Source organism: Sesamum indicum, linkage group LG7, assembly GCF_026168435.1.
Source record: "Sesamum indicum cultivar Baizhima isolate 11 linkage group LG7, ASM2616843v1, whole genome shotgun sequence".
Classification (NCBI taxonomy): Eukaryota; Viridiplantae; Streptophyta; class Magnoliopsida; order Lamiales; family Pedaliaceae; genus Sesamum; species Sesamum indicum.
The window spans coordinates 6,828,758-6,847,023 of NC_142663.1; the positions used below are offsets into that span (position 1 = coordinate 6,828,758).

Consider the following 18,266-nt stretch of genomic DNA (forward strand, 5'->3'; position numbering starts at 1 on the left):
ATATTATATATATTGTGTATGTATAGTATATACAAATAAATAAATATATTTTAAATTATCTAGACAATTTATTTTTAACAATTGAAGATCAATGGTTGTTATAAAAAAGGGTATAATGGAAAATTCAGTAAAAAATTAACGCCGTTAGGGCTTAACTCACGAAAGGGAAGAATATGCAATATTTTAAAAAATACAAGAAGTTTTTGCCTATTTTTTTAACAAAAAGAGTTTTTAGCTAAATTTAAAAATACACAGATCTTATGCAATTTACCCTAATAATTTAAACATCACTAACTGACAATAATAGTAATTATTGCAGTACGATAAATTATTATCATTTAATCCATATTATTTACAAAATCACATTATCAATTAATGTTTTATCACAAGTATTCACAAATAAAAACATATAATATTTTATTTTATTTTCCAAATACATTTTTAATTTGTGTAAAATCAAATTCACCAACATAAACATGACAATATCATATAATTAACTTTCACAATTATTATCAGGGTAAATTACAACAACTTCCCCTGAGATTTGCTATAATTATAAATACCTACTTATTATTAGAAAATTACAAATATCCCTGATTTTTAACCTCCGTCAAACAATGAGTCTATTATGTTAGATTTTCATCCAACTTTTATGATGAACTGATCAAAATGCCCTTTTGAATTATAAATTATAATTTTGTATATATTTATAATTTTTAAATTTTTTTTTATAAACTAATATTTCCTCTAGATTATTTATTTTACTCATCCTCAAAATTTTATTAATTTTTTTAAATAAATTTTTTTATTTTTTTAAAAAATTCAACAAAGGTAAAATAGTAATATTCACTTCACCATCTAAAGGCTACATAATTATTTTTCATTGAGGAAATATTTATAATTTTTAAACAACAATGAGGTATTCATAATTATGCTAAATTTCAAGAGAGACGGTTGTATTTTACCCTTATCATTATTATTATTTTTACAAGTTGGATCTCCATTCTTATGTCACCTAAGCCCAACTATAATCATCACCAAATTTCAGCCCAATTAGATGGGCTCTAAGCGGGCAGCCCAATTTATCTCTAACGACACAATTTTTCACTCACGATAAATTCGTGAAGCTCCTACAAAATTAGAATGGATAATATCTCATGCAATAACTTGCAAGTCGGGTCATTTGGCTCCTTTTGTAAGAACATGGTTATTTGCCCATCTCAAGCCCCTTGTCTAAGGATTGATGATCTAAACAAGTTTTCAAAATCTTAATGTATCATCTTTTTAACGAGGTGCTTTTATTAACAAGACTCTTACCAAATTATAATAAACAATATCTTATGCTACGAGATATCAATCGAATTGCAGACCGCATAATTTAAATTGGCCAATGGGCCCAAAATACCTCAAATCTTGTACTACCACGCTTTTATCTCACTTCTTAAGTAATCGCGTTTGTCGACACAAATGACTTCATCCTCGGGACATTAGCAAGCGCGTTTGCTGTCACCAACCTCGTACTTCGACTTCAGTTTGCAGAGTGAGTTATAAACCAGAGAGGAGTTTCTCCCAATTCGCATAAAATCACGGGCCATAGCTTTGAGTTCTTGTGCGTTGCACAAAATTGGAGTGGCAAACCGACGATTTTGTTTGTGGAATTTCTCAAAATGTAGGTGTTCTCACAGCGTTTCCCGGAATTGGGGCTTTCTGATGCTGTTAAAATTTGAAGGTTTTCTTATACTTTGGAACGTATTTTTTACCTTGCTGTAACTACTTACTGTTTAGTAATCTTCTTTTTTCCGAAATTTTACTTGGAAACCAAATTGAAGTTGTCAACCCATGTGCGGGTTATACCGACTTTTTTGTTCCCAGTTGTTGAAGTTATTAAATTGATGGGAATGATGCCGTCTAAGATGTTTCTTTTGCTTTTACTTTATTGTATCATCTGAAAGTGTTGCTTATGTACATTGCTTTTTTTTTTTTTCCCTAAGGTTTGGAGAAATAGTTGTGCCTAAGTACAGTAGGGGGAGATGGTTTCTGGGATTTTGATTTTGAGTTCATGAAGTTATAGAAGGAATTAATGACCACTATGAATTACTGCCAAGTTATTTTGTTTTTTGATTTTGAAGATACTATTATGATAAGAAAGTTCAATAATTTTCAGTAGAACCTTTTCCTACAGTATCTTCATGAATCTGTTATCATGATTTTGAGCAGGTAACCTTCTTACCTATAATTTAGGGGTTCCTTTTGTGGTTATGAATTGGTCTGTAAGGTATTTGATGTGCTTCCCCTGCTTCTATTGTTGCCTGATATTGTAATACTAGGATTTTACAATATCCAAGGCCCTGTAAAATTTTAAATGAGACAAGACAGTATTTAGTCTAGTTTCCGAGAATTAGGTGTTACACGAATGCATACCATAGAAAGAAATAATATCATGGATGTTTGTTATTTGTGCAGTTATCTAATGAAAAGAAGGAAAATTAGACATGGTTCTTTTCCTTCAGTTTTATCGTACGATGATTTTTACTTCTTCTTTGTGAAGTTTGAACAGGTAGGTTATGTCTTGCTGAGAAGCCAAAGCTATTGTTAGTTACATGCATCTGCACTTTGATGAATCAGATGTGGCCAAGATGACCATCTTATGCTGAAACTGGCTGGAGTTTTAACTTCCCTGGATCCTGAATTGGTTTGCTGAATACTTTAATAGCTCGTCATGAGTAATATGGCAAGTTTCTCGGCAGTCAATATTGTCTTCTGCTTTTGTTCTATACGAGTAACAGACACACAACTGTTTTGGTTTGTGTCTATGCATTTTTTTGTGTTACTCGAGTGCTTGATCCTGTCGGCATATGTGAACATGTTTGTTTGTGCATGAGCATTATTTTGGTTCTAGACATTGTTAAACAACAGCACAGTGGTAGAGTAAAATGCATCACACACAAATTTTAGCACAGACAAGACATACAATATGTGAAGGAAAAGAATTGCTCTGGTAACTTGACCATCTCTATATCCCATAATTGATTTCACTAAACCCTTTTTATCACAATAAATTTAACACTTGAAGAACAGATGAACTATGAACATGACAATAGTCTTGTTCCGTTGGCATTATATGCTATATAACTCTTTAGACATATCTTTGTAGAATTCGCTGCTTCTAGTTTCATCATCACTTTGCACAATTCATTAAATGCTGCATGTTATCTCTCTGTGACACTACATCATGTATCTATTTATCAACGTTCTATTGTGTGCTACGCAGGCCAGTGTTGTGTTGCTTGAACGGAACTTACATGCTTGTTCTTAATTTGCAGAAGCAAAGAGAACCACCAGAGTTGCCTTGCAATTTAAGAATAGAGGTGGACAGAATTAGCAACTTACCAGGGCATATCATAGACAAAATTTTGTCACATTTATCACTGAGGGATGCTGTTCGCACAAGTATTTTGTCTACCAAGTGGAGATACAAATGGGTCACCCTTCCTTATCTTGTATTTGATAATCAATCTGTTTTAGTCTCTGCACAAGATCAAACCCTCGTAAAAAACAAACTAGTGAGTATTGTTGACCATGTGCTTTTACTTCATACTGGCCCGATACACAAATTTAAGCTTTCTCATCGAGATCTTCAAGGTGTTAGTGATATTGATAGATGGATTCTATTCCTGTCAAGGGGTTCTGTCAAGGAATTTATACTTGAAATATGGAAAGGTCATCGTTACAGGCTTCCTTCTTCTATATACTCGTGTCAAAAGTTGATTCATTTGGAACTTTTTAACTGTCTTTTGAAACCTCCATCTAATTTTAATGGCTTTAGAAGCTTGAAGAGCCTTGATCTTCAACACATCACCATGGATCAATTGGCATTTGAGCATATGATATCCAGTTGTCCTTTACTCGAGCGGCTGACATTGATGAACTTTGATGGTTTTACCCTTCTTAATATCCATGCTCCAAATCTCCTTTTCTTTGATGTTGGAGGAGTTTTTGAAGATGTCAGTTTCCGAGATACCTTCCATCTGGCTGTTGTCTCTATCGGTCTGTATGTGAACACTGGAAATGAACGCAATCTAGCTTTTGGCAGCACTGGCAATTTGATCAAGTTTTTTGCCTGCCTTCCTCATATTCAAAGGCTAGAAGTGCAGAGCTTTTTTTTGAAGGTATACTCTACACCATCGTTATTTCTAGACCTCATAGATTTGCAAAAGGTTGACGGACATTGGTGCTCTGATATTGGGACCAGGACATTTTGATAGCAAAATTATTTCTGTTGCATTGGGCTGTTATAAAGCTTTATTAAGTAACCCAATGTGTAATATTATTTTCCAAAGTTTAAAAAGCCAGAATTATCAATTAACTTTATGTTGACCACAGGATTTCATGAATATTTCATTTCAGATAAGCTTATAACTCTTATTATTCTATTTTCTTCTCTTATTTTCCTCATTTTTTATTTAGCTTATAACTCTTATCATTCTATTTTCTTCTCTTATTTCCCTCATTTTTTATTCGTCTCAACTCTCCAGTATTTGGCTGCTGGAACCATTCCAGGGAAGCTGCCTAAACCTTGTGTTGATCTTAGTTTTCTTTCAATACGCATTAATTTCAATGACATTGAAGAGAACCTGGCTGCTCTTTGCCTTCTCAGAAGTTGTCCCAACCTTCAGGAACTTGAGATGTTGGTAAGTTCTCTTTCAACATACAATCATGTTATAATACCTCATGTAATAGTCCAAGAAGATTAACATTAGAACTAATTGCAACAATCTTGGGAGTTGGTATAATTATGGACTATACCCTTCTCCCTTTTAAAATCATAGAAGTCGACGTAAAACAGAACCGTGCTATCACCTTTCTTCTAGCATTAGATGCAAAATAATCATATTCTTACATTTTTGGATATAGAACTAATAGCTTTCTCAATTTCTAATTCTTGCTACCTATCTTACGGAATACAATGGTTTGTAAACGTTATGACTTGGAGGGAATGTTGTTATAGAAAAGGGTCTAGTCAGGAATGATATGAACTCTTGTAGGAGGTTGTTGCAATTAACCCTTAATGTTTTTCTCTATTGATGCCACACATTCATTCTGCTTTAATGACATGATTCAAACATCTTATTTTTTCTTGGTTTGCCTTTCACTGTTTTACTTCATTGATACTCCAACTTTTTACAGGCTCGCACAGAGGACCAGGCTCCCTCAAGAGCAGCCACCAACATTGCTGAAAATTTTCAGAGCTTTCCCTTTAATCAACTACGGATTATTAAGATTGTCGGAATCTCTGGCATTCGACAAGAACTGTATTTCATCAACTTCCTGCTCGCTAACACACCAGTTCTTGAAAGGATGACAGTCAAGCCGGCTTCAATGGACGGCGGATGGGAATTAGTGAAGGAGCTACTTCGCTTCCGACGAGCTTCCATGCATGCAGAAATCATTTACCTGGATCCTTAGGTTGTTCAAAATCATAAATAGACCAACTTTGGGTTGATGAGACTGCCGTTGATGGGTTCGTGTATCTTGACGGTTGATGGCCTTGTTTGGTTTTATTTCCAAAAGTCTCATTTTCAATTCTATATTATTTTAAATTGTTCGATGATCTTTGATTGGGAATTTTTGGCAGGATTGGAGCATAAATTCCAGAAAGTCCATCCAATCACTTTTTCTCACACCAAAAAAATATTATGAAATATCATGTTTTTTCAAAAAGGGTTAATTACATTCCGCATTCGAAATATAACTGTTTTTACACTTTGTCATTTAAATTTTGTGTCAATTTACTATATCAATTTTATAAAATTTTGCATTTTGTTATTTGTCTGTTTTTTAACCAAGTATTTTTTTCAAAAAAACATCATATGCATGCACATGCTATATTTAAGGGTTATGTGATTTAATATTTTTTATATATGCACGACATGTAATATTTTTTTAATTAAAAAAATAAAAAAAAAATGGCCAAATATCAGTACAAATTTTGCAAAATTGAGACGGTAAGTTGATAAAAAAAAAATAAATAGCAAAATATAAAAACCAACATACTTCAAGATGTAATTTACCCCAAAAAAAGAAGTTACCACAAGGCATCATATTTCAAACATATGTCCATTTTATTAAATCTTTTTGTACAAAAAAAAAAAGTATCACATAACATCCCAATTCAAATACACTTATATATTACTTCTTGTACCAAAAAAAATTATTTCAAAATATTTTAATTCAAATATATTTTTCATTCTATTACTCTTATTAACTAAAACATATTCTTATTTTTCATAGTGTAAATTCATCTGCACTCTCCGAGGTTAGGCTTAACTATACAATTATTTCATGCTTTTATAAAATTACAGATACATCCTTTGAAGGGGTTAGTACAATGTAGTCCAGCAAATTTCGGTAAAATTTCATCATTAAATAGATAGTGTACTCATAATTACAACTACAACTTTAAGAGTTATATTTATAATTTTACAAAAGACAAAAAAATATTCATATAATTAGACTTAAAAATCAATGTGTTGATATAATTAACCCTTTTCATATGAAATCCCATACAAAAATACACTTAATGTTTGTTTTTGTATTTTTACACCTTATCTGCGTGTTTTTCTATTTTTCAACTTTCTACATATAATATATATATACATTTATATATATATATAATATAAAACAGATATGATTTAACAATAAACAGTAATTTTTGTCTCCCAAAAGTACAATATTAAACATAAAATATTTATATATATACATATTTATATATAAAAGTATATGATTTGACAATGAACAGTGATTTTTGTCTCCCAAATCCCAACATCAAACCTACACTACTTATTTTAAAATATTTTAAATTTTTCCAAAACACAAATCCAAACATATCATCTATTTTCAACACATACTTACTTAAATCTATTTTTCTCTCTTTATTTTCAAAACACAAAACAAGACAACTAAAACACAAATCCAAACATAACGAAAATTTCTTGTTTTTGTCCCATCTTTATTGCCTGGGAGAAAGCCAACTAATTTGTGCTTCAATTGGATCGACAGAGTGAAGTCCCGCTTCCCCACATATTACGCATTCTGTCTGGGCAATTAAGAACCACATACGCCTGCTGCCTACTCTCCTTCATAGTAAGAGTTTGAATGGTAGGTGCAACGGCTTATAATCCAATGCTTTGGGTTCTAAATATAAATGTGTATTGGGTATATGCGCTTGATAATAATAATAATGAAGGATAAATTATAATGGTCTCTCATCAATTGTGTTATAATTATAAATATTTTTTTTATTTTAAAAAATTATAAATACACTTTTAAAGTTATAGTCGTCTAACAAATACCCCTTTATATCAACTCATTGTAGGTGATATTCGTTAAATGACTGTTAATTTTAGAGAATTTTTTTTTTAATTTTTTTAAGCAACGAGAGGTACTTGTAACTTCGATAAATTTCAGCAGAGCCTGTTGTAATTCACCCTAATAATATTGATAACTAGTAGTAATTTTATGGAAAATCACGAGTAAAAATAAAGACAATTAATTATTTTAAAATTTTTTAACAAATGACAGACCAAATTATTTTGGACGCCAAAAGGGTCCTCTCCTATTATATATAGTATAGATAATAAGGGATAATTACATTAACATCCACTAACTTATTGTCTGTTTACACTAATTATTCCTATCTTTTAGATAATTACACATTTACACACAAGACACTTTAACGTCATTTACACAAACTACCTCTACTTTTTAGAAATTATACATACCCCCTAAAAAATTGTCAATATTATTACAGAAACTACCCCTGTCAGAAACGCCAACGTCATTTAGACAAACTATCTTTACTTTTTAGATAATTACACATATACTTTCCAATAACATCAATATCATCACACACTACCCCTACTAGAAATACTAACGTCGTTTACACAAACTACATCTACTTCTTAAAAAAATATACATACATTCTCCAAAAATGTCAACATTATTATACAAACCATCCCTGCAAAAAACGCCAAACGCCAACGTCATTTACATAAACTACCTTTACTTTTTAGAAAATTACACATACACCTCCAAAGAAACATCAACATAATTATATAAATTATACTTAATTTTTTATTATTATGGATGTTTTTTTTATAATTATATAAATGATAATAATAGTTTTTGTAAATAAATGCAATTAGTCATAATAATAGTAAAAGAGTTTGAATGGTAGCTGCACCCTAACACTAGTACGGACATGTTGGGCATGAGAGAATTTACACAGACTTGGGTGGTAGTTCACTGGAGTAGGTGCTCCATAAAATCTGTTCCATAATCAAGTTTAATTCTAATTGTGGGCCCTACTTGATTAATGGTCAGGATCTCTTTGACTACGCAATTTATCCGAAACGTGATTTTGATCGATTTTTGAAACAATAAAAAAAAAAATAAAAAGTATAGTAAACGAGGCGGATTTGAAGACTGCTATAATATTTTGTTCTTGAAATTTGTGAGAAATGGGTCCAAATTAAATTAAAAAAAAAAAGGATACATTTGATTTTTTAAAGTGTATAAAGGTATAAAAAATACCACATAATATGCATATATTTGTATTTAAATCAATTTTGGGTTACTTCAAGATGGGGAAAGAACACAACACGTTTTAAATTTGGACCTTTTTTTTTTCATTTTTTAAGGGGTGCAATACCATAATTTTTTCGGGAGTTATTCATTTTAGTACTATTTTCGTCGAAATACGTTTAATTTTGGAGTTCTAAAATACATTGATATTAGTATGATCGCACTCGATATTTTATAAATATTATTGGGAAAGAGATTCAATTTTAATTTATTGTAATGGTTTACGGAATCGAAATTTTGATACATATTTTGGAGTTTTCAAGTTATATGAAATTTTGGATAAACAGCCCAAAAAAATCAGTAAAATTAAAATTTTCCGTATATTGCATATCTTATCTAAAGTTGCATTATCAATTAAGAAAAAATCATTTTCTTTGATCACAAATAAAGTAATCAATTAATAAATAATATGTACAAAATTCTTGTTTTTAGGGAATGATCCAACCATTAGTCAGCCAATCCACCCACCAAAATCATTCACCACCCAAGTTTTTGATCCAAATTCAAGGTATGAAGTCTAAACTCTATTGTTTCTTTTATGATTTGAATACCTAAGTATTATGGAATTATACCATATTTAGTGCAAGATGTAGTGTAATTGAAATTCTCTAGTGCCAGATATTATTTGTTAGGACAATTACATTCATCTCTCCCAAAGTTTTGTAATTATATATAAATTTTTGTAGTTTGAGATATTACATCCAATACTTTTAAAGTTTGCTTACGTTAAATAAGTCCTTCAATTAGTTAAAATTTATTAAATTTGCTGATGTTCATAAAGAAAATAAAAAAAGCACATATTTACCCCGATTGACGTATTACTGATTTATAGTATATCAAATAAATCTTTTTAACCCTCATACGTCTTCACACGTTAATACATGTGAGAAGGTATATTCTCACCGTTATAAGGGTAGTTTAATCCTATAAAAATTGTTTGAATAAGTCAATCAAAGGTAAATATCAATTTTGTTCGATTTTTGTTAATATCAACAAATTCATTGAATTTTGACGAATGGGGGAACTTATTTGATAAATGAAAGCATATCTTAGGAGTGTTAGATGTAATTTCTCAAATTATAAAGGGTCTATATGTAATTACACCAAACATCAGGAGAGGAGAGTGTAAATATCCCTATTTGTTATTATTTTTTCAGTTTATCATGAAAAGACGACTCCATTATATGGTGTGGAAAGCTGAAACACGACTCTCCAGTCTCCACATTTAGATTTCCAGATAGGCTACATTGTGAAAAGTTTCAAAACTTTTATATTTATGTGAAATGTATAAAATATATTAAAAATAAAATTAAATTACAATTATCTCCTATGAGTTTTTATCATAATTACAAATATTTCATCGTTATTTAAATAAATTATAAATATCTTGTCATTTTAATGTTCGCTTAACAACGAGTCTATTCTGTTACTCTCCATTAGGTCCTATCCAATTATAATGGTAAACTGATCAAAATGCCTTTTGGATCTTATATTATAATTTTATATGTTTTCTTAGAATTTTCTAAAATAATTTTATAGACTAGTATCTTTATGGATTATTTATTTTTTTACCCACTCCCATTCTTTTTTACAGTTTCTGAAATATATTTTTTTAAGTTCATCAAGGGTAAGTTAGTAATTTCATCCCACTGTTAGGGTTCAAAAATAAATCAAACTATTCGATACTCAAATAAAATCGATTAATAGAAGTTTGTTTGAATTTTGCATTGTTAAATTTAACAAATCAAACCAAACTTGAACAGAATTTTCTGTTCAATAAGCTTTCAAGCTCAACTTGAATTCGATTCGATTAGTACTGAAATAACAAAATAAATCTAAAACTATCAAATTACTTGAGTTCAACTCATATTTGATCTAATTAAAGCCCATTTAAGCTCAATTAGAGCAATAATCAAAATAAATTCAAAACACAATATTTCAAGCTCGATATTAATTCAAACAAGCTTGAAGAATAATGTGTTTCGATCGACTCACAAGGCCGCATACTTGAATTTCCAAGAAGGTTTAAATTAATTGCCGATGTAGAGGCCTTATGGTTTTAAGTTTATGCGTTCGAATTCTACCAATATATGAGATTTTATTATACGTTAATAGTAGTTGTTGGTTAGATAAAATTATATGATATTATAATTAATATATAATTGTTATAGTTCTCAGTTGTTAGATATAGATATTTGATATTGTTTATTATCATCAATTTATTCAAAAATAATAGTTTATCGTTTTTCATTTAAAAAAAAAAACACACCATATACTTGAACTTGTCGAAATCGTTGTGGATTTAAATTTTAAAACAAATTCTGATCTTAATTTTGTCGAAACTTGATTTTGTTACTGAACTTCCAATTATGGAAAAATTATTAAAGTGAGGTTTCACAATTCAGAGGTTGATTTAGAAATATCAATATATTGAATTAGTATTTAAGAAATGATGTAGTCATGAATTGAATTTTATTTTTTTTAAAAAAGAAGTTTTTAATTTTTTCTTTTCATAAAAAGCTATTTTTGAGTGTTTAGAGATGGATATTTAACTTTTGAAAAAATATCGAAAGTAGCTTTAGATCAAGAAATCAGAAGCGTACCTTTTCTTCATATAATAATATTTTATATTTTAAAATATATTATAAATAAATAAATATATAAACTAACAAATCATATTTTACAAAAAAAAAAAAAGAATTAACGTCGAGGTGTTAAAATGACATGAGTCATTTTTGTTAAAAAAAAAAATGATAATTGCAAGTAATTTTTAAAATGATCTAATTAGAAGTACGACAGTTGTATCGAAAAATTGGTCGAATGGTGTCACTAACCATAATTTATGAGTATAGAGGACCTTCTTTTTCTTTTTTATATTAGTCATTGTGGCACGCCGTTTCTACGTGCATATAATGAATAATTTTTTTACATATATACTTTAAAATAGATTAGAAATAATATTATAAAAAAAGATAGAATAATAAATTAATACATTAAATTAAAAATAAGGGATAATTACACTCCCCTTTTCTGAAGTTTAGTGTAGTACACGTAGACCCCCTATGGTTCAAAAAATTACATCTAACACGAGTTTTATTCTATCTAACAAATAAATCCCCTGTTGTTTTTTCTTTTTATATAACTAGTTATCGTTGCACACGTTCCCACGAGCATATAAAAAGAACCTTGGTATAAGATGATAAGAAAAAAGAAATTTATTAAGAGAATAAATTATAATTATAAATTATAATAAATATGGAGAAGTAAGGTGAGCGAGAATTGTAGTATAGTGGGTAGTTAAGAGAAAAAAAATAATTATAAAATTATTAAAGGTATTGAAATTACTAATCTGACCAAATATTTTCAAAGGAAGAAATAAAATGAATGGTAAATATATATAGTATGTGCAATACTATTATCATATAATTGATGTATAATTTAAAAAAAATAATCAATCACGTGTGATAAATATATTATACTTACTATATATTTAATTTTAATTAACGATGATATTTAATTTGAGTAAAAATTTTCTATTAATACGATAGACTACAAATTAGATGGTCAAGATGCCTAGTGGGGTCAGGCCCCTTTCTTAGAAACTTCTATAACTAAATTAGTATATAGTAAATTACTTTTGCAACATTTATTAGAAACGAACACATCCACTGTATTTATTACAGACCAATCACCGAATTTCTCGCACTATATTTAAATTTTATTTTATTTTCACAACACTTATTAAAAATCAATCACATGGATCGCAGATCCCGTGGGGCAATCGTTAAGTCAAACGTCTGATTTTCTCGATCGCATGGTGATGGAAATTAGATAAAGAGGCACCCTATCGCGTTAGATCCATTTTCTATTACTAATTTATTGCAATGTAAAATATTTTTTTTAATTAAATTATTTTTATAACGATGAATATGTACTTTTCACATGTTTTAATTTGTGAAAATGTATAAAATTAATTTGATTATTAAAAAAATTATTTGATTTTTAATAAATTAATAATAAGTTAATTGAGGATAAATATAAATTTTATCCGATTTTTTTTATTAATATAAGTTGATTTGGTGAATTTTTTACCAATAGGAGTTGTTTGTTAGATGGAAAAAAAATTGATGTAATTATATTAAAATTTAAAAGAAGGAAGTGTAATTATTTTTAAATAAAATTATAATTTAAAAATATAAAATATAAAATATAAAAATACACACACAAGTATCTCTATATACTGACCTGACAAATCAGTTTCTTTACACCCCTCGGGTTCTTGGACTTTCATTGGTGAGTTCTCTTGCACTATCTTAACTCCGGCGGCCATGGACGGCGGCGTGAAGGAAGCGCTTCTTGAGAAGCGCCACCACCAGGAAAAAGGGGGAGAGGGCTTCATTAAAGAGTTCGGCGCAGAGTCGAAGACGCTATGGAAACTCTCCGGGCCGGCGATATTCACATCCATCTGCCAGTACTCTCTAGGTGCACTGACTCAAACTTTCGCCGGCCAGGTGGGGGAGATCGAGCTTGCCGCCGTCTCCGTCGAGAACTCCGTCATTGCCGGGCTCGCTTTCGGCGCTATGGTAAAACTAAACCCCCAATCTCATCTCACTACAACAAATTTCATGTTCGAAATATTTCCTCAGTCGCAAACTCTGTTGGTCGCAGCTGGGAATGGGAAGCGCGCTGGAGACGCTGTGTGGGCAGGCATACGGTGCAGGGCAGGTGAGGATGTTGGGCGTATACATGCAAAGGTCATGGGTCATACTGCTGACCACCGCGTGCGTGCTGCTCCCGCTCTACATCTTCGCTCCGCCCATCCTTCTCTTCTTCGGAGAGTCTGCCGAGATTTCTCGGGCTGCCGGTTGGTCTCTTGCTATCAACTGAACTCATTAACTAACACTCAGAATCTGAGGGGAAGACAGTGTTAATTTGGTGTGGGCCTGCAGGTCAATTTGCACTGTGGATGATACCACAGCTGTTCGCGTATGCTTTGAATTTTCCAATACAGAAATTCCTGCAGTCGCAGAGGAAGATGATGGTAATGGCGTGGATTTCGGGCATCATTTTGGTTCTGCACACGGTTTTCAGCTGGTTGCTGATACTGAAACTGGGGTGGGGCTTGGTGGGAGCTGCCGTGACTCTGAACCTGTCGTGGTGGCTCATCATCGTTCTGCAGTTGATCTACATATTCTACACGAAATCAGATGGTGCTTGGGGCGGATTCTCGTGGTTGGCGTTCCAAGACTTGTACGGCTTCGCCAAGCTCTCTCTGGCCTCTTCTATAATGTTGTGGTAAGTGTCCGTGCAACGTGTTTATCTCGATCTAACCTTATGAATATGATGAGTATTAATGCGAGAAACTAGCTAATTCTTGGTGAATTGGCAGCTTGGAGTTCTGGTACCTGATGGTAATAATAGTGATAGCAGGTCATCTGGAGAACCCTGTGGTGCCCGTTGATGCCATTTCTATCTGGTAATGATATCTTACTATCATTTTCTTTGACTAATTGACCCACTCCAGAAGTCATTCAAGTAGGTGGACGTAATCGATGAGCATATTTGGATAATCCTTTTGACGTTTGTTTTGTGATGTAAGAATATATATTTTTTATTTCTACTTGGACTTAGATAAGTGTATGATTATTTGATTTTATTAAAAAATCATCATTTTTCTTTGATACAATTTAAATATTATTTTGATATTTAATAATACTTAAAAAGTTATTGTTATTTTGCCACTAAAACAAAGCAATTCCTACTTTCTGTTTAATTTAGAAAAGTGCACCATTGGTTTTCTTTATTCAAAAGATTCGCTCATTTTTGTAGATAAATTAGTTAGTAAAATAATTCAGATTTAGTTTTATGTTCAATGTACTTTGTCATTTTCTACTTATTAATTACTTAAACTTTTAATTTTGGAGTATTTCATTTATTTATTTTTATATTTTAAAACTTAAGTAATTTATATATTTATAAATATAATTCTCTCATGCCTTAGACGGTCCACTAACTATATAGATTAACTCAAATGCGTATTTACTTTCACCCTCATTTTATCGTTTTAAATGGAATATTTAGTCAATAAATTAAAAAAAAAAGCATATGGAATAGTTATTTACAAAAATCATCCATTTCTTTTATATAATTGCAAAAACCACCTCGATACTTAAAAAGCAGGACTAGTTTGTGTAATGATATTAATGTTTTTTAGGGGTTTATATATATATATATATATATATATTTCTTCAATAACTAGAGATGATTTATGTAAATGATGTCGGCGTTTTGTTAAGTGTATGTGTAATTATTCAAAAGACAGAGATATATAATTTGCGTAAATGAACAATATTTGAGTAGTATAAATGTAATTATCCCTTTTTAAAATTTTAATTATAGTTAAAGGGGTGTGCACAATTTTCTTGCAGCATGAATATCCAAGGATGGGATGCAATGATTTCATTTGGATTTAATGCTGCCATAAGGTAATAATCTTTCCAGCATCATGCGTGTGTCTGATTTTCGGTTTGTATGTCAAAACATATATGTTAACAAAGGTGCAAGAACGACAACTCTATATACATATCTTCAGTGTAAGAGTCTCCAACGAACTCGGAGCTGGCAATGCAAGAGCTGCAAAATTCTCAGTTGTGGTGGTCTCAATCACAACGGTGTTTATCGGGGTGGTGGGCATGGTGGCCGTTATAGCGGCCAAAGATGTCTTCCCCTACCTTTTCACCAATAGCGAGGCAGTCGCTAAGGAGACGACTCGACTGTCGATTCTTCTTGCAGTTACGGTTCTGCTCAACGGTCTTCAGCCCGTCCTGTCTGGTAAGAACCCCAACGTTTTATGAGTTGTGTTTGATTCGTAGGAGGAAGAAGGAATTTATAACATGGTGGTTTGTGGCTGTGTCGTTCAGGGGTTGCCGTTGGAGCTGGATGGCAGTCTCTTGTGGCGTACATCAACATCGGATGTTATTACATTGTGGGATTACCGCTAGGCATACTGTTGGGCTTCGTGTTTAAGTTGGGGGCAATGGTAAGTTCGTTTGTTATGTTTTCATTTGTCAGGTTTCTTGAAAACTTCCTACACCTACAAACTTTTCTCCTATAAGATCTCAATTTTGTCTAAAGATTCGTTATAATTAATTATAAATATTTTCATCTTTGATTAAGAATTTAATAATACTTTTTCGAAATTAACGAGTCTAATAAATATTTCTCTACAACGAGTTGTCACGATTGAATATTTGTTAGACAATCGTTAATTTTAAGAAGGTATTTATAATTTTTCAAAAAGGTATTTATAATTAGGGTAAAATCCATATTGCCCTCCTATGATACCGAAAATATTCAAATAGGCCGTGCAATAAATAAAATATCATATAACCCCTATATTATTGAAAAAGGCACACACTATCCCCTAATGCATTTAAGCATACGTTTTATGTTGTAATGATAAAAATGTCCTTTTTGGTCAGGGTCTATATTTAATCTAATTTAAATTTGAGCTAAGAGTTAATCATGCATATACAAAATAAAAATATATTTGTTTAATATATAAATAATTTTTTTAATATATAGATATGTATATATATGCATATTTCTAGTTCAATTCTCCTCACATATCTTCGCCGTTCGATTACCTCTCGACGCGATTTTACCACCGTTGGAAAGCCCATCCAACAACGAGCATTTTGATATCCCACCTACCGCAAATCTCCAATTCGTTGGAGATTTATCTCCATTTTTTTGCTCCAAAAATTCTAATCCGTGCCCCCTATCTTCTATCACTTTCTTCTCCGCTGTTCGACCACTTTTCAACGCAATCTTACCACCGTTGGAAAGCCCATTTGAGACCCCACCCGTAGCCAATCTCCCATCTATGGGCGAATTATCGATGTTTTTCTGTTCAGAAAATTCTAATTTGCACCCCATCTTCAACTGCTTTTTTCTCCACCGTCCGACCACCTCTCAGTGTGAATCTACTGTTGTTGGAAAGCCCATTCAACGATGAGCATTTTGACACTCCACCCACTGCCATCCTCCTAGCCTCCGACGAGTTATTTGCATCTATATTTCCGTGGATTTCTTTATATATACATATAACTTGAAATATATAATTTTTTATATTCTATTTTAAAAATATGTATAATTTCAAAATAGAGGTAGTTTGGTCATTGTAGGCGAAAAATACTTGACTAGCCGCATTTTCCGCACTTGAAATACAATTCTAGAGGAGAGTGGGTAATTTGCAATTTTTTGAATAATACAAGGAATTATATAATATTTTATTTATCACAGAGTTAATATGTATTTTACCCTTATAATTATATTAAATTTTAAAAAAAATTTGTTGTAATTTACCTTTATTACTAACATGACCCATAAACTTTATGAGGATATTGAGTTGAATCAAATATCTTGGTTTTGCAGGGAATTTGGGGTGGGATGATTGGAGGAATTTGTCTGCAGACACTCATCTTGGTAGTGGTTACTTCAAGCAGAAACTGGGACACAGAAGTAAGTGTTGATTTCATCTTTCCTGGTGCATTCTTTCCTTTTGGTACATTCGACTTAAGGTGGTTTCGACTCCGTTTACCAAATCGTATAAAAAAACACGCCCTAAAAACCACAATTAAAGTTGGGATGGTTTCAATTCTGATCACCATCATGCATAGTAGATTCGGCTTTAATCACCGCCACCGGCCAGGACGATCCCAAACCATATATTGTTTATATAGTATTCGCACACACCAAAATCAATGCATTTCACGTACTGGCGTCGCCTTTCCCAATACGTTTACAAATACCTCATTGAAATTTTTGCGTCTGCAGGCGAAGGAAGCCTTGTCCCGTGTCAGGAAATGGGGTGGAGCGATTGCGGATCACTGAGGGTGGAGAGATACGGCTGCAGTGCAACCCCGACCGGTTCAGTCGGGATAAAGCTCGACCGTGTCGCTTCAACATGTTTTCATCCATCCTTGAAGTTGTTGCGGGAGAGTGAGAGTTGGGCAACAACAACGACAAGAACAACACTGGAAGTAGCAGTGATCAAATGCTCCGTTAACATTAGCTGCTGCGCATTTTCAATTATTACTTTGAACATACATTTTGCATTGTTGTCATTTTTCAGTACACGTTTATTTAGTTCTTCGTACTCGATTTCTGCCTCGAATTACATGATTACAACAATATATATTTCAATAAATTAAACAAGATTAAAATAAATATTTATGAGACTCGAACTATGATCTCCAAATTTTTTCATGAAATCCACCCTTAAACACTAGTTCTCATCATTAGTGATAAATGATGTTGTGCTCGGATATATTATTAAATTAAAAATAAATTACAACAAGTTCTTTAAAAATTTAGTATAATTACATATACCCATTGATATTTAGTATAATTACAATATAATTGAAATTTAGTCAAAACTCGCAAAAGAACATGCCCACTTTCACCATCCGCGAGTGCATCCTACCTTTCGTTAGTTTCTAACGAAAGTAGAGTTTGTGCTGTGTTTTAAAAGTCACAGGGGGTGTTTTGCTTATTTTTAAAATACAGAAAAAATTTTAGCTATTTTTGAGAAACATAGAAGGGTAAATGCAATTTGGTCA

At 31.6% G+C, this 18,266-nt stretch overlaps 2 protein-coding genes across 8 annotated transcripts; both read left to right on the forward strand.

Annotated features, from left to right (window-relative positions):
* Nucleotides 1–1,467: 1,467 nt before the first annotated feature.
* LOC105166191 (F-box/FBD/LRR-repeat protein At1g13570) lies at nucleotides 1,468–5,611 on the forward strand. Of its 7 annotated transcripts, none has more exons than XM_011085449.3 (5): nucleotides 1,468–1,729; nucleotides 2,549–2,731; nucleotides 3,272–4,169; nucleotides 4,536–4,691; nucleotides 5,188–5,611. In XM_011085449.3, the coding sequence occupies exons 3-5, from the start codon at nucleotides 3,303–3,305 to the stop codon at nucleotides 5,464–5,466; spliced, it is 1,302 nt and encodes a 433-aa protein (XP_011083751.1). In that variant the 5' UTR covers nucleotides 1,468–1,729; nucleotides 2,549–2,731; nucleotides 3,272–3,302; the 3' UTR covers nucleotides 5,467–5,611. The 7 variants fall into 7 exon arrangements, with proteins under 7 accessions (XP_011083751.1, XP_011083752.1, XP_011083750.1 ...); XM_011085450.3 differs by having other exon boundaries at nucleotides 2,558–2,731; XM_011085448.3 differs by having other exon boundaries at nucleotides 1,468–1,669.
* Nucleotides 5,612–12,883: 7,272 nt separating this feature from the next.
* Nucleotides 12,884–17,821, forward strand: LOC105166193 (MATE efflux family protein). The gene is made up of 9 exons (XM_011085453.2): nucleotides 12,884–13,226; nucleotides 13,312–13,507; nucleotides 13,593–13,938; nucleotides 14,033–14,119; nucleotides 15,072–15,128; nucleotides 15,236–15,474; nucleotides 15,564–15,682; nucleotides 17,080–17,166; nucleotides 17,482–17,821. Exons 1-9 carry the CDS (start codon nucleotides 12,972–12,974, stop codon nucleotides 17,536–17,538), a joined length of 1,443 nt encoding a protein of 480 aa, XP_011083755.1. The 5' UTR covers nucleotides 12,884–12,971; the 3' UTR covers nucleotides 17,539–17,821.
* The last annotated feature ends 445 nt before the right edge of the window (nucleotides 17,822–18,266 follow it).

What these genes read in the sequence shown, in the direction of transcription:
- LOC105166191 (XM_011085447.3), top strand. Translation starts at nt 3,207, where the DNA reads ATGTTATCTCTCTGTGACACTACATCATGTATCTATTTATCAACGTTC. An exon ending in TGCAGAGCTTTTTTTTGAAG is followed by an intron (nt 4,170 to 4,535) that starts GTATACTCTACA and finishes TCAACTCTCCAG; the next exon opens with TATTTGGCTGCTGGAACCAT. An exon ending in TTCAGGAACTTGAGATGTTG is followed by an intron (nt 4,692 to 5,187) that starts GTAAGTTCTCTT and finishes AACTTTTTACAG; the next exon opens with GCTCGCACAGAGGACCAGGC.
- LOC105166193 (XM_011085453.2), top strand. Translation starts at nt 12,972, where the DNA reads ATGGACGGCGGCGTGAAGGAAGCGCTTCTTGAGAAGCGCCACCACCAG. An exon ending in GGATTTAATGCTGCCATAAG is followed by an intron (nt 15,129 to 15,235) that starts GTAATAATCTTT and finishes ACATATCTTCAG; the next exon opens with TGTAAGAGTCTCCAACGAAC. An exon ending in TCTTCAGCCCGTCCTGTCTG is followed by an intron (nt 15,475 to 15,563) that starts GTAAGAACCCCA and finishes TGTGTCGTTCAG; the next exon opens with GGGTTGCCGTTGGAGCTGGA.